The 23633-nt window shown below is 41.1% G+C and overlaps 1 protein-coding gene across 1 annotated transcript in view; it reads left to right on the forward strand.

Annotated features, from left to right (window-relative positions):
- The window catches only part of LOC124606140 (diuretic hormone receptor-like), a 185472-nt gene that overhangs the window by 84218 nt on the left and 77621 nt on the right, over positions 1-23633 (forward strand). The window contains exon 6 of the mRNA XM_047138105.1: positions 11901-11981. Coding sequence (XP_046994061.1) covers positions 11901-11981 — 81 coding nt within the window. The remainder of the gene's footprint in view (positions 1-11900; positions 11982-23633) is intronic.

Below are 23633 nucleotides of genomic sequence, written 5' to 3' on the forward strand. Positions count from 1 at the left end.
GTCAAAAAAAACAATCATCATTGCCTTGAATTTCGAGTTTGACATTCGTGCTTTTTTTTGTCGTTAAGAACCAGGAGTTTTCCAATGCATCGATTGGCGTTTAGTTTCGGGATCGTAAGTACAAAACCACGATTCATCGCAAGTAATAACATTTTGTAAGAAGGTGGGATCACTTTCAATGTATTCCAGGATGTCAGAACAAATCATTCTTCGGCGTTCCTTCTGTTCAATTGTGAGACACTTTGGAACCATTTTTGAACACACTTTGTTCATGTTGAAACTTTCATGAAGAATCTGCCTAACACTTTCCTTTTCAATCCTGTTAATTCAGACACTGCTCTGATTGTTAAACGGCGATCTTGTCAAACAAGTTTACCGATTTTTTCAATGTTTGCATCAGTTTTTGCTGACAATGGTCTGCCAGTGCGAGTGTCATCACTGGTGTCTTCGCGGCCATCTGTAAATCGGTTAAACCATTCAAACACTTGTGTTCGCGATAAACAATCATCGTCGTACACTTGTTGTAACATTACAAACGTTTCACTTGCAGATTTTCCTAGTTTGAAACAAAATTTGATGTTAACACGCTGTTCTTTCTGTACACTCAACATTTTCCGACGCACAGACAAAACGTCAACTACTTAAAACAGACGCCACGGGCAGACTGAGTGCAAGAGGCAGATGAAACTCGAGCAGTAGGCGGAGCGAGAGTCACGTGACAGGCCACGCGACTCTCAGCCTTATTGCATTCGTTTTATTGTTTTACCAGTACTAGTCCGGTTTTTTTCTAGCCACACCTCGTATATAGGAAATACAGATTAGAGGCCGTAAGAGTGGGAGTGTTCATTGCAGTTGACAAAAGTATTGTCTCTATTGAGATCTAAGTTCAGTGTGACATTGAAGTCACCTGGTGACATGTAACTGGTGTAGATGAAACCAAGTTAATTGTTGGATGTTTTTACCGGCCAACCGACTCTGATGCGACAGTTCTAGAGCCATTCATAGAAAGTCTATGGTCAATTGCTCGTAAATAAAGTGAGTCATTCAATGCCAGATGCAGACGATTTAACCCGCCGAATATAGACTGCGATGTCTCTGGATTCATTGCGGGGGTACACACAGATAGTCATGTGAAATACTTTTGAACTCGTTTTCTGAAGATTGTGTTGAGCAGCTAGGCTGTCAACCCACACACAACGAAAATATCTTAGACCTTGTAGCTACGAACAGGCCAGACGTTATCGACAATGCCATTATAGCAACTATAAGAAAGTTAATAAATCAGTCACGAAGACTAGGAGATTATGTTTGCTAGGCTGAGCAGATAATCATTTATTAGCATCTCGGTTAGACAGTGAATTTGCCCAACTTAGTTCCAGTAAAATGGGATTAGAGGAATTATGTCCAGTAAAATGGGTGTAGAGGAATTACGGTCTAAGTTTAAAAGACAGTAAATCGTGGTCTGGAGAGTTACGTGTTATGGAAAAGACTCACCATGGTTAAGTACCGAAATTCGGTGGATACTGAGGAACCAGTGGCTGTTGCCCTCTCGGTTCAAGAGGGAACGCCCAAATGATGACAAACGAAGGTTAGTAGAGATTCGTGCGTCTGTGGAAAGGTCTATGCGCGAAGCATACAACTACCACCGTCACACCTTAGCAAAAGACCTGGCACATAACCCGAAAAATATTCTGGTCTTACGTAAAATCGGTGAGCGGTTCTAGGGTTTCCATTCAGTCCCTTGTTGACCAGTCTGGTGTGGCAGCTGAAGATAGCATAACGAAAGCCGAAGTTTTACATTTCACGTTCAATAAATCGTCCACACAGGAAATTCGTACAAACATACCGTTATTTGACTATCGGACAGCATATTAATAAGCATATCTGGCGTAGAGAAAAAACTGGAGGACTTTAAAGCAAATAAATCACCAGTGCGGATGGAATCCCAGTTCGATTTTACAAAGAGTACTCTACGGCACTGGGCCCTTATCTAACTTGCATTCACCGTGAATCTTTCACCCTGCACAAAGTCCCTAGCGACTGCAAAATATTGCAGGTGACTCCAGCGTATAAGAAGGGTAAAGCAACGGACCAACAAAATTATTGATCAATATCCCCAACTTCTGTTTGCTACAGAATCTTTGAACTTATTCTCAGTTCGAATATAATAAACTTTCTTTAGACTTAGCAGCTTATGTCCATGAATCAGCATGGTTTTAGAAAGCATTGCTCGTGTGAAACTCAGCTTGATCTTTTCTCAAATGATATACTGGGATTAATGGATGAAGGGCAACAGGAAAATTCCATATTTATGGATTTCCGGATAGCAATTGACAGGTGCTCCATTGCAGTCAGTTAACGAAGGCACGAGCACATGGAATAAGTTTACAGAAATGTGAGTGGCTAGAAGACTTGTTAAATAATGAAACCCATTATGTTGTCCTCAGCGGCGAGTGTTCATCAGAGGAGGGCCCAGGGTAGTGTTCAAATGTTCAAATGTGTATGAATTCCTAAGGGACCAAACTGCTGAGGTCATCGGTCCCTCGACTTACACACTACTTAAACTAACTTATGCTAAGAACAACACACACACACCCTTGCCCGAGGGAGGACTCGAACCTCCTCCGAGAGAGGCTGGGCCATCAGTGACATGGCGTCCTAGACCGCGTGAACACTCCGCACGGCCAGGGAAGTGTGAGAGGACCGCTGTTGTCTGTATATACATAAATGGTTTGGCAGACAGAATGGGCAGCAACCTGCGGTTTTTTTGCTGATGATGCCATGGTGTACGGTAAGGTGTGGAAGTTGAGTAACTGTAGGAAGATACGTCTTAGACTAAATTTACAGTTGGTGTGACGAATGGCAGTTGGCTATAAATGTGGAAAAAATGTATTTAATGCGGATGAGTAGGAAGATCAAACCTATAATATTCGGATAAAGTATTACTAGTATCCTGGTTGACACAGTTAGGTCGTTTAAATATCTGGGGGTATCATTGCAAAACGATATGAGGTTTATCGAGCACGTGAGAATTGTGCTAAGGAAAGCAAATGGTCAGTTACGGTTTATTGGGAGAATTTTAGGAAAGAGTGGTTCAACTGTAAAGGAGGCCGCATATAGGAGGCTGGTGCGACCTATTTTTGAGTACTGTTCGTAAGTTCGGGATCCGTACCAGATCTGATTGAAGGAAGACATGAAAGCAGTTCAAAGGTGCGCTGCTAGAATCGTTACCGGTTGGTTCGAACATGTCAGGTGTTACGGACATGCATGGGGAACTCAAATAGGAATCCCTGGAAGAAAGGCGACGTTCTTTTCGAGAAAAACTGTTGAGAAAATTCAAAGAACAGGTGTCTGAAGCTGTCTGCCGAACGATTCTACTGCCGCCAGCTTACATGACAAGAAGTGGTACAGCGTACCAAGCACCATCCGGTGGCTTGTGGAGTATCTGTGTAGATGTAGATGTAGACGAAACACACTGGATATTATGAGGATCGCTGAAATAAGATAGGAACAGAGTGGACAAATTGTAAGTGACGAATTCCGAGCATCTTAAAATATGTTTTTGGTTGGGGTCCGCCTTCAGTAAAACACAATTTTGTTTTTTGCCCAGACATTTTTCACTGCAGTTGCAGCATGATCAGCGTCTTTTTTATTATTATGGCTTCTTACCACATGGTGTGGTATTCTTGCTGTATTACGTTTTTACAGCGTCTGTTTTTCATTACAGTTTGACACCTGCAACGTTTGCTTTTTCGTCATCTTCTTCATTGACAAGTTCTGTGACTGTCACTGTTTACCAGCTGTAATCACGTCTGGGACAAAAACAAAATTGTGTTTTGCTAAAGACGGTCCCCACCCAGAAACATATGTTATTGTTAAAGCAAACACAGATAAATGAGCTTCAACCTCAATATGATTAGCCGAGCATCTTATTCTGGAACAGTATGTAACATTCGTGGCGTCCCTCAGATGTTTATGTACATACCAAACAGTAATCATAAGCCGTTCTAAAATGGTGATCGCATACCCTTCTTCACTGAGAAGTATGTCCAGTTTCTCATTCGCTACAGTAGGTAACATTGGTACGCCCCTCAACATGAACGACGGCTACTCCTAATTTTGGGTGTATCAGAATCTGAACGCATAGTACTACAATCTCAGTTATCTCCATGTTTGTTAACGCTGTAATTTTGTAATATTATCTGCTCACGCGGTAATGAGTGGGAGGAAAGTAATATCGTATGCAACTACATTCTCAGATTATAAGAACATTCGTGAAAAATTTGCACGAAATGTGATCTTAGAACAAATCCATCCTGACAGTCGTAACAGTCTCTCACCAGTAATATGAAATAAGTAACGTCGTCCGAAGAAGTGACAGCGAAGGAAACGTTAACAATTCGGAAATATCTGCCCATTGACTTTGCAAAAGTGACGACAGGAACAATAAACTAAGCAAAAACCTGGAATAAAGACAATACATGCCAGCTGACGCACAGAGGAAATTAAATTTCAGCATCTAATATGCTGTGAAACTGTTATCCTGCTGCATTTCGCAAAACCAGGCACGTTTTCAATTTTGTGTCACGTCTGATAATCTTTGACGGGGCATCAGATTCACAGCGTGCTGATGACAGATGAATGACGGTTGCGAATGGATGTTGAACGAGTGTGTTGCGAATCAGTTCTGAAAACAGAAACACCAGAGAAGCATTAATCACCAGTCTAAAGCGAAAGGAAAGCGTGTAGTATTAATGGAACTAGAAACTTCGCAATTGCAGTTGTCATCAATAATTACACATATCAGTACAGATACGATGGATATCCGAGAGATGTGGGACATGTACATGTATGTTATTAGCGTGACAAACTTTCCGTCTTAATTGAGCAAACATGTTATCCGCTCCCTTCACATCCGGTTATCATGTATTTCTCGGAGATATGAAGTTACTTCATCGGAAAAACGAACTGTATTAAGGTAGTCACTGTCTACACCTGGCTCCAACATGTTCCTAGCATCTGGCTGCAAAACTTCTAGGAGCTGCATTTTGTACGCGTGGAAATGCAGCCAGATGTGGAAATATTCATCACAATGCTCTGAGGTACGCCTCTTTCTCTGGAAGCACGACCCGCTAACCTCCGCAGACTCCCTTGAAATAGCGTACGCACCATGTCAACGGTGTCGTACCTCACTTCAGGATTACCACGTCTTGCCTTGTTACCAAAATTGCCGGTAATTTGAAACTTTTTGTACTGTCTTTTGATGTTTCTCACATCTGGCGGATTTTGACCATACGCACATCGGAACATTCGCTGAATTATAATAGGCGACTATATTTCATGAAACCACAACATTGAGCTTTCTTCTGCCTGGAAGACATTGTGACGTCAGCACTTGTAAATTACGCTGCTTGTAACAAGCGAGATAGAAAAAAAAACTGGTACTTTCGTTACACATTTAGCAATGTATCCACAAGAACTTTATGAATTAAGCTACATTTTGTTGAAAAACCGGAAAGACATGTGGAAGAGTGACCATAAAAAACCTTATAAGTTAAGGTACCATTTAGAGCACAGATTAGAGCTGTATGTAGCATAGTTTATTAGAATTAAAATTTTGTTACCAGAGACAGAGATCCTGCTCATGATCGCGTCACTCCATTGCCAGACTGCCTCGTGTCACTTGCTGTTAGTAACTGATGTAAAATAATCACTATCTGCACTTTATTCCAGTCAATTAACAAAATAGTCAACGCCTTGTAATTAATAACATAAGTGGTTGCCACGACTAATCTGTACGCGACCATATTAAATCCTTCTCTTCCCTGACGACTGTTTTGCGCGTAGTTTTCTCTGCAGTTTATGTGAAGCTATGTTAACGTAGCGTGGCGAAACACCTACACTCGTGGAGAGCCTCCGTTTTTACAAGCAGAACCATCAGGCCAAAACACGCTTCAAAGGAATCTTGACTTCTGCCGAAAAGTCGAAAAGTCACCTTCCTGGAATGCTATGCCAGCGGCAGTCCGTGACAGATAAAAGACTTCGGGGTTCTACGAGAAGCGATCGGCCCGCATTGTGAGCGGTAATTATTTTCTGCCTGTAAATAGTCCAGAAAAATTAGCCCGAAATAAGGCCGCGCTGCCCAATAAAGATGCACAATCCGGAAGTAATTTTAAACGACGTTAGATATCCTAAATAACAATTAAATGAGTCTACAACAGTTTCTGGCTGATGCTAAACATTTGAAGGTCGAAAAACCACTGAATTTTAGGAAGTTTTTCGGTTTTTCAATTATTACTCGACAACGGTACATCCTACAGACAATTTCCAAGACACCGAAATGAGTGACCATTAACTTACGAGTAAAATTAACTGCTTCGAACTTAAAATTGGGTCAGACGTTTAGTCATAACAAAGATGAGTAATATTTACCAACTTGGCGGAAAAGGGAGTCATGCTCACGTTCCAGCGCCTCTAACACAAACATGGCTACGCTAAATGAAAAATGTCGTGAAGTAAGGTTGAAGAGTATCAAATTCTGTGTAAATAGATCTCGTAATTCAGTGACTCCTTTCCAAAGATACAAATAAATACGTGAAAGTATTCGTAGCCTTAATTTCTGGTAAGACTTTTATGTGAAGTCAGATTACTTTTGAATCCAAAATAATCCACATTCACATTTATGAGCAATGTTGTTCGGTACGTACCTATCTGTGTAGTTAGCTCTATTTGTTAATTTCATTATTCAAGTAGTTAATTTATAATTTTTCTGTTAATAACTTGTGTTTGGATTAATCATAGAAGTAGTATCTAAAAAATGGGAAAAAGTATGAAAAATATTCACGGGAAAGATTTTGGACACGTGCACTGCCCCTACGAGCCGTGATGCGTAGAGCAGAGGTGAATGGTGAACCAGATCCTGTTAGTTCAGAAACAATTTTTCGTCGAATCCCTTCTCACCACAACAATTCGAGTCACACTTCGCCTTTGCGTTAGCCCCATAACCATTAACTCTTTCTGATGCAACAGAGTAAGGTGCGAGACAAGAAAATCAGACCTCTCTAACTACTCAATCCAGCCAGTGTTAAAATAAGAAGCAACACATACTTCGTCCTTAATGGTGGGTTCCTCTTACACCGAGTTGTGTGGGAACTGACGATGTGTTTTCCTCCATCCATGAAAAGTACGTGAACGACATCAAAAATTCGATCCTGGTGATCTGACGGTAAAGTCCATGTACCTGGAAACCGTGATGTCGCGGGATTGAATATCGATCGAACGATGGGTTTTTCGGTTTTCGTCTTAACCTAGCCAGTACCTCTCGACTATGTAAGGAGTCCCCAAAAACAATGCATGATTTGGATACCTCGTTAAACTATGGATCCCCCTTACGCGGTTGGATAACTGGGGTAGATTAGGGACACACAAGTCGCCAAAGTGCGGTCGAGTAGAAAAACCTACACCAAGCTACTGGGTCATACGAAATTATTACCTCAAAAAACACTTTGTGTTCAGTTACACGATAGTGCTTGATGGATCCCTTGGAAGGGTGCTGAGTAAAGGATAAAATCTGTGAACACTCCCAAAGAGCCCAGGCTGTGTCATCAGCTTCTGTTTTATTGAATGAGACACTGCTACATATTATGTCAAAAGATCGTTTCTTACTAATCGAACGTAATAAGAAACGTGTTATCTCGATGCTGGCAGAAAAAAATTATTCGCTTAATACTACCAAGTCAAGCAGGCCATTGAGAGTACAGACCATTAAACTCGAGGCAGGGAGTCAGCTTCTTCATTGACGGGGAAGATACTGATTTGTTGGTCCTGCTGACAGATCACGCAGGTGATAGTACTGAGCTGGATTAGCCCGTAGCCAGTATCTTCCTTATGAAGCCTGGAAACAAGTCACATTCATCTACACCGCAACAATTCCAAGCTCTCTGAACAAACCAAAGAACAACTGTTTTGTCTTCGGTGGCTGTGATCCCACCTCTATATTTTTCCGGCAGGGAAAAAGTCAAATTTGTAAACATATTTCAAAAGAATGCAAACCTCCAACAAGCCACCTCGGAATTCGTGGATTCCAGCAGCAATCCGGTTAAGGTCGCTGATGCGGTAGTGAAGTTTATTGTGTGCTTGCACACGGGTGGTGGCTCGGAGCATTTGAATGAAATTCTTCTGCAACTGATCCAGATAGCTCTATAGAAAAGTAATAACATCAGCTTGGAATCTTTGCCTCCCACCGAAGCTGCCGCTCGTCAGCACTCCTTCAGGGTCAACTTGAGGGTTCAGATCTGGAGAAACCATAAGCTGGATCCACTGAAATGCGGATGGAAGACCACCAAAAACGATCTGTCCTCTATTGCAACCAATAAACCACAGCGGTCCTGGAACTGCTCACCACAATATGCTGCACGTGCTGGAAGGTATGACTAGCAGCTTGTTCAGGCAGGAAAATGTCTATGAAGTGAATGGCTGCATTTAGCGACTCCAAGGGCGCTTACATGCTTTACGTCTCAAACAGAAGAGGTCATCTTTCTCGATTCGACCTAAATCGATGATGAGACTGACGTCGAGGAGAAAATCAGTATAGATCCTGTGCCAGAAGAAGACGAAGAATTGGAAGACGACGTTTCCTCCTTGGACCATCTTCCCCAAAATTCAGAAAAACGTCAAAACAATAAATTGTAAGCAAATGTAAATAAAGAATGATTACTGGTAAAAGTAAATTCTTCAATTGAATTATTTTTCCATCAATAAAAACTTTCATTTAAATGCTTTCTTTTTCATTTTTAAATCCAGTTGTTATCATCTACGAGTGGTATGGTAATCAGTAAATATTAATCCACAGAGCAAATTCCTACGTAAGTACCTAACTAAACTACCCTCAGGTTTAAATATTTAGACAAATTTAGATGATTTTGGGCTGAAAACTAAGTTGACTTCGCAATAAAGCCTGTAATGGAATAGTAGTGGATATCTTCGAATACCTACACGCCATGTGTTACATTTATTTATGTTCAGAGACAAATGCAAGCCTGCCCCAATCATCGATCTTCCGTAGAAAAACAAAATGTTAATGTGCTATTGATAAGGTGTAGGAGCGTCAGTCGTAAGGGACCAGAATTAGTCTTCGTTTTTAAAGATTATAAGAAACACTGTAATAGAAATCCGAAGTGAATAACTGTGAAATCGTAAAGTCAGACTGGAGTAAATACGGAAAGGATACATTACATGCTAGTGGTCGCTGCTTATTTTTTTCCGTTAAGTGGTCGATAACATATAGTGAAGTTGTTATACATTCTGAATGTGAAATAATACTAGTGAAGGTAAGCATCAAAGGTGAGTCAAATATAGTAATCGGATGCTTTTATAGACCACCTGCCACATGGACCACAGTAGAACGGAAGGGTCATCACGGATTTGAATGAAATTGGGCTGAACATTTTCTCTGAAAAAGACTTACAGTTTCAGGGAGCCGACTCGAGAGGAGAACGTTTTAGACTCCCTAGAAACTAATAGACCTGAGATTTTCGAATTAGTTAACGCAGAGAAAGAAAACAGTGAGCATAAGGCTCTCAAATCATCAGTAGTCAGGTGAATGTTACGAAAGGAAAGAGACAGGAAACTAACTGTAAAGTACCTGAGCATCACCAATGGATAAATATAAAATACAGGGCCCGTATGTGCCAAATCAAAAACGAAAAGGAAAAAAAAAAAAAGGCCGCGCGGGGTAGCCCCGCGGTCTCAGGCGCCTTGCACGGACCGTGCGTCTCCCCCGTCGGAGGTTCGAGTCCTCCCTGGGGCATGGGTGTGTGTGTGTTGTCCATAGTGTAGATCATCGATCCCTAAGCGTACACACTACTTAACCTAACTTAAACTATAAGTTAGGTTAAGTAGTGTGTAGGCTTAGGGATCGATGACTTCTGCAGTTTGGTCCTATAAGGCCTTACCATGAATTTCCAATTTGACGAAAAAATTTTGTACAATGGGAAACACCCATCGCTGTTCATTAGCCACGTCAGAAAGTTGGTACACAAGAAAACAGCGGTTCATCCAAAATTTAAGCTATGTAAAGGCGTTGGTGATAAACGGAAGTACACTGATATACAAAATGAGCCTAAGGAGAGCAATATGAGGACCGATCAGTGAACTGAAAATTGTTATATTGCGACCACTGCGGTTAAGGATCACACAAACGTCACTAATCACATGGAAATCATCTACATAGTCTCTCACTGAAAATACCGGCACAGTACCTCAGAATGGGAGAATGATGGCCAAAATTCCGATTTTGGTTTTACGAAATTGTTTCTGTGCAGGAAATCGTAGAGTTCTTAATCAGTCTTTGCAGCAAGCCGAACTGTCAGATACTGAAATCAGAGATGGCTGAATAGAAAATCATGAAATCACTCAATACCGAAAGGTATATACGCCCGATGAAAATGCACAGATATTACTTGTATCAGCTTCCTTTCGTAATAGGAGCAGTGATTGGAGCACCGAAAGATGTGAAGCCACTGAAAAAAGCGTCAGTCCCGTTTCCAAGAACTGTCAGACAAGTGCCCACAATTATAGATCTGTTATGGTGGAGTCAAACAGATGTATAATTGGGGAACAAGTTTTATGCTCATGCCTTATAATATTCAAAGAAACCGAAAATCCCCTATATATAATAATCAATGTTGGTTATTCATAGATCTTACGAAAACCAACTTGATGTGTTCGCCAGTGTAAAACGGGGCTCTGGTTGATGCTACGACCCTGTCAATCCAGAAGGAATTCGATACAATTCCGCTGTGTAATTTGGAGAGTAGGGAACATGTATACTATTTAGAACAAGCATATTATCTTATAGTCAGCTTCTTCCTCTCGTCACCAGTTATTTTCTCCATGTAGCATAGTATCTCTTTCAGTATACACGTGGGTGCTGTTTCGGATTACAGATTCTTATACTTTTAATCTTTTACTCTAACGTAATATAAGGTTGATTTGGTCATAGCTTCTTTGTGTATGTCAATGTGCTTGATTCTCATGAAGATACAACGGTGTACGCTGGTCACACATTTTTAGTTAATCTGTCTTTGTACAACTATATTCTCTCACTGTTGTGTAGGTAATCTGTTTACTCTGAAATTGTCTGAGGACAGTATGTTCTTAACGAAACATAAAATAAATAATACTGTTGAACATTAACACAGTGGATTTCAAATTCTTATACATCTATGTTACACCAATGACCAACCGAGTATTCCGCAAACGGTAACTATCTCAGTTCACAGAGTAATTCCATTACTCTAACAATATGAAAAATGACGTTTAACATATTTGAAACGAATTCGGTACAGAGAACGACGCAAAAGATGCAAAAACGTTTTATTTACTTAACACAAATTTCGGTACAAATTGATCCCAAGTTCTTAAAATTAATACTCCACGAGACACTGAAAAAAATACCAACGCAGCAAACATACAATATCAGACATACAAGACAATACCTGACAACGCATGTTTGGTGCTTACTTATTATTTTTTACTGTTCCTAATGGAATATTAGTTTTAAGAACTTGATAATGCCATCACGTAGTCCTGAAACAACTTGTTAAATAATTCAGACATATAGACAACTGGCACGTCTCACCCTGTGCTGGTATCATGAGAGAGTTGTAGTATGGCATCACAACAGATTATGTGAAAACACCTTTATTCTCTAATGACAATGTAGATTGTATATGTATATTATTCTGTTCTTTTGTAATAACATATTGGTATATTAACTTATGACACTTAGACATTTTGGATGCAGACATAAGTTTCATTGAACAATGTCGCTTTGCAAATTTTGCCACCTAATTCTAGTTTGGGTATCTCTCACATTATGCACGTTGTATAATTTGCAGGCCTCTACCTATACATCCTCGTGGTGGAGACCTTCACAGTGAAGAACATTGAGCTTAGTGCCTACGTGGCCATCGGATGGGGTAAGTAAGTAACATAAGTACTGGAGTGCATCGGAATTGTTCTATTAAGCAAATTAGAAATTTTGTAAGGTTGCTGATTTCGTTCACGTGGACTATTCACAGTGTTTCAGGGTGGCCACTTATCGTTTCAGTGCTGTATGTGGTGTGGGTTCTCCAGCAAGGATCAGAAAACCTGACTGATTAAAACCTGTACCGATATTTTAATTCCGAATACCCGGTATTTTTCGGTATTTATTTGTTCTTTGTTATAATAACTGTTTTTTATTTTTTACTAATAATGTAAAATTTGTGCTATTTTGAAACATTGCGTCATAACAGGAAATGGGGAAAACGATCAGTACTATTTTAGTAACACTACAGGCAGAAACGATCAACAGTCACATGGTAAAAGGTTTGGTACATCATTACTGAGACAATAACGTCCCTGTTGCCGTGTGCCCTAGCATAAAGTACGTGTGTACGAGCAATGTGTAAGACTTGCTCTCACCTGATCTGTACGGTAGTTTCTCGTTGTCGTCGTCGGACATCCGCTGTATTGCAGAATGAAACCAGCCCTAAAGTGGAAATGTGTGACGTAACGATGAATTCCAACGCATTATTTACTTAAAAGGACTAAAGATTTGGCTGCCTTTTCTGTGAAATAATAAAAGAAGATTGTGGCAACAGCAATAAGAGAAGGAAGATTGTTGCAACAGCAATAATTTAAGAAGTTGACAAGTATTCATTCATAATGCACAATATAAATAGAAGGCAGCTAATGTGCTGGCAGTGTCCACATAATATGCCTATATCTGCTTGTAGCTCTTGGAAACGGACAAATTAGCACAAAAAACAGACTTCTTCAACCTCAGTTTTCACCTCCTATCACTGACTATTCGCCGTGCCCAAACTCTGATATAATCCCTGATTATAAAATAACTCTTGAGCAGAGTTTCAAAAGATGAAAACCAGTACGAGACTGCTGGTGATTTTTTTTTCTAGTATTCAATCACTTACGACTTTCCTTTATTCGATTTGTACGTTTATTACAGGAGATAATGGGGCAAAATACCAATAATCGGTTATTTCAGAACCCGGATATTCTGAGCAGATTTAACAATCAGGTTAATGTGTCGTGGAAAAAAAAAGATATAAACTAAAACCTATTGTTTCAGCGATAGACGCCGTCCGTATTCTGTATTACAGCGGTGGTTGCGGAGCTAACAATGCAAGAGCAATTTTACTTATTTATTGACCTGTGACACTATACATGCACACAGCTTTGCTGCCGTGGCGCGAGCTGTGTCCCACATGCAGTATGTGACGTCCATAAGATGGACTGCAAAGGCAGTGCATCAGCAATTGGCGGCCGCGGCGCCCTTGCCGGACAAATACAGGGTGAGAAGTATTTAAATCGACAAACTCTGGGAGGTTGTACGGGACATCAAAATAAATGTTTATCCCTAATGTCATTTTTTCCTACGACGATTATTTAAACCGGTGGAGACCATATTACGCTCTTCAGTTGTTAGAGGACGTATTACGATTTTCAGTTGTTAGAGGGCGTATTACGCTCTTCAGTTGTAGGCAACTGCTGTCCACCGTGTAGTAGTGCATTGTTTCTGTTTACTAGTGGAGCGATACACCTGCAGTGAGTACACTGATATGGTTGGTGCGTACTATGTAGCGCACCACAACAGACGAGCTGCACAACGGGTTTATCGACAACTATATCCTAATCGCCGTATCCCGCATCATATGACCTCTTCTGCTGTGTACCAACGTCTGCGTGAGACCGGGTCATTTAGCAGATTACCTGGACAGGGACGACGCCGCACGGTAAGAATGCTGCAATTTGATGAAGCTGTCTTTTAGCATGTGGAGGGGGATCCTTGAATCAGCACTCGTGCAATTGCACGTAACATGAGTTCAAAATGGTTCAAATGGCTCTGAGCACTATGGGACTTAACATCTATGGTCATCAGTCCCCTAGAACTTAGAACTACTTAAACCTAACTAACCTAATGGCAGCACACAACACCCAGCCATCACGAGGCAGAGAAAATCCCTGACCCCGCCGGGAATCGAACCCGGGAACCCGGGCGTGGTAAGCGAGAACGCTACCGCACGACCACGAGATGCGGGCCACACGTAACATGAGGACGAATCAGACGAATGTAAGAACAGTCCTTCGAGAGCAATTGTGACGTCCATTTCACGTACAGAGTGTCCACAACCTGGAACCAGTTGATTATCCACTCTGAGCACAGTTTTCGCCATTGTACCTGGAACAGTGTGAAATGCATCCTACATTTCCATTCTCTGTGTTGTTTCCCGATGAAGCAACGTTCGGGAGTGATGGAGTCTTCAACATGCACAATTCGGATGTTTGGAGTGAGGATAACCCACATGCTACAGTTACTAACACTCATCAAGTGCGGCTCTTCGTTAGTGTGTGGGTCAGTGTTGTTGGGGACTGTTTAATTGGGCCGTATCTGCTACCTAGGCCATTAAATGGCAGACACTGTTACAATTTTCTCGCCAGAGCATTGCCAGAATTGCTGGAAGACGCCCCGCCCCCTACAAGACAATGCATGTGGTTCCAACATGAGGTAGCGCCGGCATATTTCAGTCGTCGTGTGCGTCAATTCCTGGATCGACTGTTCCCAGAAACGTGGATTGGCAGAGGTGGTCCTGTACCATGGCCTGCTCGATCCCCAGATATGTCCCCTCTGGACTTATTTGTGTGGGGAGAGATGTGCAACCTTGTTTACGGAACTCCTCTTGCATCAGAAGAGGATCTGGTTGCCCGGATAGTAGCAGCAGCAGGAAAAATTCAGAATACTCCTGGGGTTTTTGCCCGTGTCAGACAGAACATGATCTGAGAGTGTAACTGCCGGCCGGAGTGGCCGTACGGTTCTAAGCGCTACAGTCTGGAGCCGAGCGACCGCTACGGTCGCAGGTTCGAATCCTGCCTCGGGCATGGATGAGTGTGATGTCCTTAGGTTCGTTAGGTTTAATTAGTTCTAAGTTCTAGGTGACTGATGACCTCAGAAGTTAAGTCGCATAGTGCCCAGAGCCATTTGAACCATTTGAGAGTGTAACCTTTGTTTACGTGTCAATGGAGGCATTTTTGAAAATCTACTGTAATTGAAGTTGGGTTGTGTTAATGTGTTGTCTCTTGGTCATAATAAAAAGGACAAGTGTTTGTTGGTTTAATTAATTTGCCGCCAGAGAAATCTTCCTCTACCGGTTTAAATACTGCTCATAGGGAAAAATGACATTAGGGAAAAATATTTGTTTTGATGTCCCCTACAACCTCGCAGAGTTTGTCGGTTTAAATACTTTTCACCCTGTACAGGGTTACCTCTAGTCGTAAGGCCAGAGGCGGCTGGGCTTGTGTGCACAACCTCTAGCCGTAGCGGTTGGCAGAAAGCTTACAAACTTCCGAGCTGAACTATGAACGATCAGTGAAGAGCTGCTGTGTGCGGCATAGGCGACCGCTGAGTTGCCTCTAACCATCGAATCCCGTTTGAAGCCCGGGAACGAGACCAGCGGCTCCGACTAGTAGACGCAGCTGCTTGGTGAGGCCATGTGTTGACTATAACAGCACTTTGTCAAATAATTAACCTTCAGTACATCCAATACGACAATTTTAGATTGTTTTCGCATGTCTTCGCACCCTCTACGTAGGCCCTTGCTTCTGTATTTCGTTCCCTAACAAAACACGTCAATGCGCTATTCCATGGAACACTGAAACCACACGTGAACACACAATATCGGATGGGAACCATGACGCTGATGTACTTTACTGCCAACATTATGGCAACGAATCTATGAGGCGGGCGAATCCCAGCTCTTACCCCTGTGAACTGCAGGCAGCGGGTGTGACTTTGGCGTATCTAATTTCGTGACGGGCACTCTAACTGTAGATTTGACAGATGACAGACGGGGAAACTGCATCGGCAGAACACAAGATTCCGAATAATTCTGCCCTCTGACACAGGAGTATTTATACTTCATCTGGCTGCGTCTTTTGTCACAGCAGGCGGGTTCCTATTACGTATTCGGCTGTGGAAATGTCAGGCTGTGCTACACTTGTAGCAATATGGTACGCCACCAACGGTAGAACGCCGCACAGCCGATTTTTCGGCGTACTGAAGTTTCTGCCAACATTAACAGCGTCCAGCTGTGGAACTGCCACTGTGGCCTACCTGCATGTATATCCACTCGTTGCAAAGGCATACTTCCTGATTTAGCTGCGACAAAGGAATGAAACTTGTTCAGTACTCTATTCATGTTTCTTTCCGCATATGTAATGAGTGTCGCCCCATTGCCAAACCAATATCTGGGTATGGGGTCAGAACATGTTGCTGTCACGGTTGTGAAAATAGAGAATGGAGAGAGATTTGTTTCTCGAGTTTCCACAACATGATCTTTACCAGTCGGACAGTATCCTTGTAGAGTGTGGTTTGTCACTTGTCCATCTAGATTAGGCTTTTACAACGCTATCCGTGGGGCAAGGGTTTCATTGCCCGGGTGGGCAGGTGTAGCTAGTGTAGGCTACCCTCATAATGCCCTATTACGCGCATTCTGTACATCATCGAGCCGTTTGGCCACCGATGACCTAGTGTGCTCGCTCTGTGGAATAAAATCGGGTATAATACAGCCTAGCTGCATGTCCATCCATTTGTAAAACATTTGCCAACCCATGTCCACCTGTACATCTGCCCACCCGGCCGCCCTGGGCAGGCACATGAGCTGAAACGATAGCAACTAGATACATTAAACGACTGTGATTAGATAAAATTAAGTTTTCCACCTGCAATGTCATGAGTGTCAAAAATAAGGGATGTTCAGGGACAAACTCGATAGTGGCATACTTTATATTCTTGTATCGGAGCATCCAAAATAGCCTAGAAAAGATATCCTTTCAGTGACCAAGTTATCACAAAGACAGAACTGAAACTGAAATTCCGACACTGGTACACAACTTCATACCAATCAACAATTTTCAACTTTCTCTGTCGGTAGAATGATATTTATCAATGCCAAAGTGACGCTAGTATTCTAATCAGAAAAAAGTATTTATTCACAGTGGCGTTGATCACACTTGGCAGACTTTAACCGTTTACTTGGTTCCATTATTATGACCCATCATCGTAACTAACAATCCAGAACAGACAAAGTGAAAAGTTACAGTTAAATATAAAAAAATCGTTAAAATGTAAAACTGTAAGGGAGGAAAAATGAAAACGGACCCAGAATCTGGTTACGAAATCAGTACATCAAACGGCCAGCTGACATGCATCATGCTCACTTAAAACTGAGCTGCCATCCGTGCTCGTGCATTGTGCATGTTGCATTGTACATATAAAATGGGACAGTTATGTTCACAGAGAGAACGTGACACTTTTTTACTAGTGTGAGTGAGAATTGAAATTTAAACCATTATTTCTGTTTAAAAAATTGTAATTTACAAATTATTTTTCGTTTTTAGAAGTATAATCCAGTCATCCTGAGTAGTAGTCTCCGTTTAACTAAATTTCTTTAAGAACTCTAAATTGTAGTTATACCACTGAAGTATCCGCAACAATATTATAAACTCATAGAATTTCCAGTAGTGTCAAATGGCCTTAAATTTCCCTTTTTACCGCTTCAAAAAATACTCTTTTTCCATAATTTGTAATTCTGTTCCCTTCTTCATAATTATGAATCTGTGATCAGTATCTATTTTGGCACGGGATTTTCCTTCCGGTATGTGACTTCTAGATAATTTTTCCTCCCTGTTCTACTGTAACTGTTATCTTCGTATCGCTCACTTTATCTCACGTTGGTGTATTTTTTTGTTGGACTGGGTGAGGGCTGTTTTCCTCAACCGGTTGCAACCTGCTCGAAATCATTAAGTGACTCTCGTTCTTTCCCCGCAATTAGTGCCCTGTAATAATTCTGTCTCCCTTTGTTTTCCTTATTGTCCTTCCCTATCACGTAAGTTCACTCAAATTCCACAAGTATTCTGCTTCCCCCTCATCAGCTGATATTATGCACATGAGTAATACGTGTGTACATCGACAGGGTTGCCTACAGGAACCAACTTCGTTAACTACGCGTATAATGAAGACAAATACTGTTATTACCCCATCGTCAGTAGATCAGATATATGAATTCTCTTTACACGTCACCGTTTTCTTTTTTCTTTGTTTTTTCTTTGAGCCGTCAGTCTTCTGATTGGTTTGATGCGGCCCGCCACGAAATCCTCTCCTGTCCCGACATTTTGAAGGCAAGAGTAGAGCTTGCAACATACGTCCTCAATTTGCTGAATGTATTCCAGTATCTGCCTTCCTCAACAGGTTTTGCGCTCTTCAGCTCCCTCTGATGTCATGGAAAGTCATTCCCTCATGTCTTAACGAATGTCCTATCATCCTGTCCCTTCTCCTTGTCAGTGTTTTTCGCATATTCCATTCCTCTCCGATTCTGCGCAGAACCTCCTGATTCCTTACCGTAACATTCCACCTAATTTTCAACATTCGTCTGTAGAACCACATCTCAAATGCTTCGATTCTCTTCGGTTCCGATATTCCCACAGTCCATGTTTCACTACCATACGATGCTGACCTCCAAATGTACGTTCTCAGAAATTTCTTCCTCAAATTAAGGTGTATGTTAGATACTAGTAGACTTCTCTTGGCCAGGAATACCCTTTCTGACAGTGCTAGTCTGCTTTTGATGTCCTGCTTGCTCCGACCGTCATTGGTTATTTTGCTGCCTAGGTAGCAGAATTCCTTAACTTCATGTACTTCGTGACCATCAATTCTGAAGTTAAGTTTCTCGCTGTTCTCATGTCGACTACTTCTCATTACTTTCGTCTTCCATCGATTTAATCTCAACCCATATTCTGTACTCACTAGAATGTTCATTCCATTCAGCAGATTATGTAATTCTTTCTACATTTTCACTCAGGACGGCAATGTCATTAGCGAAATGTAGCACTGATATTCTTTCACCTTGAGTTTTAATTCCACTCCTGAACCTTTCTTTTATTTCTATTATTGTTTCTTCGGTGTACAGATTGAGCAGTAGGAGCGAAAAACTAGTGCCATTTCTTACACCCTTTTTAAACCCAACACTTCGTTCTTGGTCGTCCACTCTTATTATTCCCTCCTGGCTCTTATGCTTATTGTGTATCACCCGTCTCTCCCTGTAACTTACCCGTATTTTCCTCAGAATTTTGATCATTTTGCCCTATTTTGCATTGTCTAATGCTTTTCCAGGTCGAGATATCGTGTGAACGTGTCTTGCTTCCATTAACAACCTCAATGACAGAATTGCCTCTCTGGTGCCTTTAGCTTTCATAAAGCCAAACTGATCATCACCTAGCACATCCCAAATTTTCTTTTCCATTCTTCTGTCTATTATTCTTGTCAGCAACTTGGAGGCTTGAGCTATCAAGCTGATTGTGCGATAATACTAGCACTTGTCACATCTTGCAGCCTTCAGGATTATATTGATGATATTTTTCCGAAAGTCAGATGATATGTCACCAGCCTTATACATTGTACACATCAACGTGAATAATCGTTCTATTACCACTTCTCCCAATTATTTTAGAAATTCTGATGGAATGTTATCTCTCCCTTCTATCTTATTCGATCTTAAGTCCCCCCACAGCTCTTTTATATTTTTATTCTAACACTAACTGCCCTATTTCTTCTAAATCGACTCTTGTTTCTTCTTCTATCACACCAGACAATTCTTCCCCTTCATACACCCTTTCAATGTACTCTTTCGACCTATCCGTTCTCTCCTCTGTATTTAACAATAGAATTCCTGTTGCACTCTTAATGTTACCACCCTTGCTTTTAATGTCACCGAAAGTTGTTTTAACTTTTCTGTAAGCTGAGTCCATCCTTCCGACAATCATTTCTTTTTCTGTTTCTGCATATTTTTCATGTAGTCATTTCATCTTGGCTTCCCTGCTCTTCCCGTATATTTTATTTCTCGGCGACTTGTATTTCTGTATTCCTCAGTTTCCCGGAACATTTTTACACTTCCTCCTTTCATCGATCAACTCAAGTACATCTTCTTTTACCTATGGTTTCTTCGCAGTTACCTTCTTGGTATCTATGTTTTTCTTTGCTACTTCTGTGATGACCATCCATTCCTCTTCAACTATACTGTCTACTGAGTTATTCTTTATTGCCGTATCTATAGCCGTAGAGAACTACAAGTGTATCTCGTCATTCCTTAGTACTTCCCACTTCTTTGCATTTGGATTCTTCCTTATTAATGTCTCAAACTTCATCCTACTCTTCATCACTACAACCATGTGTTTTGAGTCCATATCTGGCCCTGGAGACCCCTTATAATCCAGTACCTGATTTCGGAATCCCTGTCTAACCATGATGTAATCTAACTAAAATCTTCCCGAATCACCCGGCCTTTTCCAAGTATACCTCCCCCTCTTGTGATTCTTGAACAGAGTATTCGCTGTTACTAGCTTAAATTTATCACAGAACTCAATTAGTCTCTCGCTACTCTCATTCTTGTACCATACCCATATTCTCTTGTAACCTATTCTTCTACTCCCTCCCCAAAATTGCATTCTAATCCCGCTTGACTATTAGATTTTTATCTTCCTCTACGTACTACATTACTCTTTCAAAATCCTCATGTACCTTCTCCATCCCTTCATCTTCAGCTTGCAACTTCGGCATGTATACCTGAACTACCGTTGTCTGTGTTTCTTTGCTGTCGATTCTGATAAGGACAACCGTATCACTGAACTGTTCACAGTAACACAGTCTTTGCCCTACCTTACTATTCATAACGAATCCTACTCCCGTTACACCATTTTCTGCTGGCCGGCCGGGGTGGCCGAGCGGTTAAAGGCGTTACAGTCTGGAACCGCACGACCGTTACGGTCGCAGGTTCGAATCCTGCCTCGGGCATGGATGTGTGTGATGTCCTTAGGTTAGTTAGGTTATAGTAGTTCTAAGTTCTAGGTGACTTATGACCACAGCATTTGAGTCCCATAGTGCTCAGAGCCATTTTGAACCATTTTCTGCTGCTGTTGATACCACTCTGTACTCATCTGACTAGAAGACTTTGTCTTCCTTCTCATTTCACAACACTGACCTCTACTATATCTAGATTGAGCCTTTGCATTTCCATTTTCAGATATTCTAGTTTCCCTACCACGTTCAAGCTTATAACGTACCACGCCCCGACTCGTAGAACATTATCCTTTAGTTGATACTGAATCTTTTTCTCATGGTCACCTCCCCTTGGCCGTCCCCTCCCGGAGATCCGAATGGGGAACTATTCTGGAATCTTTCGCCAATGGAGATATCATCATCACACTGCCTAGGTAGCAGAATCATCTACTTCGAAATCAACGATCTTGATGTCAAGTTTCTCATTGTTCTCATTTCTGCTACTTCTCATTACATTCGTCTTTCTTCGATTTACTCTCAGTGCATATTCTGTACTCATTAGACTGTTCATTCCGTTCAGAAGATCCTGTAATTCATCTTCACTTTTACTGAGGACATCAATGCCATCAGTGAATCTTTTCGTTAGTATCCTTTCATCTTGAATTTTAATTACTCTCTCGAGTATTTCTTTTATTTCCACTAATACCTGTTTAATATAATATCAGCCTGTATGATTTACTAGTTTCCCGGTAGTTTCATGACTTTGTTACATTCTGCCGTTATCCATAGTTGCCTGCGAGAAGATTAACCTCTAACTGCCGTCTTTATACTGGCCGTTGGTGGATTGAGAGTTATTTCTAGTACAACTCGTAAGATTTTGGCCTTCATCGTCCATTATTTTTGTTCAGAAACTAAACAGTAGCTGAAAGCTAACCTAGGGTCGGTTACATCACTAGACCTTGGTGTCACTGAATCTCGTAACTGAATAGAAAGTATATTACTCTGACAGGACTACATTTGGCATTTAGCATATTCACCTCTTCCACTTTCTCTCTCTCCGTCACTCTTTTCCACACGCTCTCTCATTCTCTCCCTCGCTTCCTCAATCTCTGCCCTTTTAGAACAATCTCTCACAAGGGAAGTGCACCTCATCATTTAGAACAAAAGGAGTTGTTTCATCCGATGTGTATCTAAAATATTGCCAGTATTGACCACACAGCTCTCTTCGTAAAAGCACTTTCTTGAAACTGAAATGATGATTAAACACTACGGTTGCTAGAAAGTTATTTACTAGTCTGAAAATCTTATTCTGGTTTTTCAGATATTGGATAGACCATGGGACATGAAAGTTTTTTGTATCGTCAATGCTTACACGAAACTCTTCGTGCATGTGAAAATGCAGCAGTACTCCACTATTTCCACTTTCAGCAGTACATTCCCTCACTAGGAATGGTTTGAACCTATTTACAAAGGGAACTAACAGGACTGTGGTCTTAAAAATTACACTAAGATTGATGATTGCTTTACTTTATTTGCAAGCGACTACTCTACGTAAACATAATCTCTATAAGATGACAATATTTGTAGCTATAATCACCATAATTTTTAGTACTGGTGGTGTTGTGCTGTGGTTGTGTTCAGTTATATTCAGAAACTGGCACCGAAATATAAACAAATTTTACACAGAATATGGGAAGTGGTCCCGGCTGTTTTGACCTGTTGTCCGCCACGAGTATCGATCCTCTGCGGTCATCAGCTTCGGTCCACCGCATCCCCTGTACACAGGATGACGCATACGTCTGTGTATTTAAGGCTGAATTTTTGACGTGTTATGTTGCCTGTTTGACAACATGTCGATCATAGAGACTGTAATTTTACTGTGATATGAATCGAAGTTTACCACTGAATCCCATGAGACACGTATTTCTAGAGATACAAGTGTTCTTGCTGCCCAAAATTACTGAGACCGGCTGGTAAGCGATTCCGTGTGTCTTAAGCCCTGGCTGTTATTGGTTCATCTTCACTTTCATCAACTAAGACGCAGAGTGGCTTACGTTGCAAGATGAAAGCACTAGCACCTGTGGCTATTCTCTGTACCTCTCGTTTGTGATTTCAGTGGAGAGATCTTGGGAACTACACTCATCAGGTATCAAATCTTATCAAAGGAAGACAAAATAAGTGCTCTTGATTTATAATTTTGTAAACAAAGCAGTGTAGATCAGAGCTTTCGTAATGGTGCATTTCTTCTCACGTGTCACTCACTGCTGTAAATGTGATTTGTACAAACGGGACTTTTATTACGCATATTTGCTTGAGTAGACACAATGACCACAGTCCTTATGACGATTCCCTGATCAAGTCGATACTCAAGCAAAAATAATGATTGAACTAGATAAATAAGATATTAAAGAACAAGATTAAAATGGTGATTAAAACACCAACAATGGAATGAAACAGAAAGAAGTGAAAAACAAAATAATTCACTATTAATCTCAATCGGAATGTAACAAAGGATATATTACCGAAGGATGGAGAAAGGAAAATTTTCTTGCAATAAGGTGGATGTTGCAACACAATAGGCCTTAACATCGCTTAATTTCCGTCATTAGTTTTGCCACGGCATTCGCAGAGCTCTGAAGACTTGAGCAACATTTTCATTTAATGACCATCACTGTTAAAAATAACAACTGAAACGAATAAGAGGTAGCAAATAGCGTAAGATTCTTCGTTGCTAAAGCCA

This window comes from Schistocerca americana, chromosome 3 (assembly GCF_021461395.2).
Source record: "Schistocerca americana isolate TAMUIC-IGC-003095 chromosome 3, iqSchAmer2.1, whole genome shotgun sequence".
Classification (NCBI taxonomy): domain Eukaryota; kingdom Metazoa; phylum Arthropoda; class Insecta; order Orthoptera; family Acrididae; genus Schistocerca; species Schistocerca americana.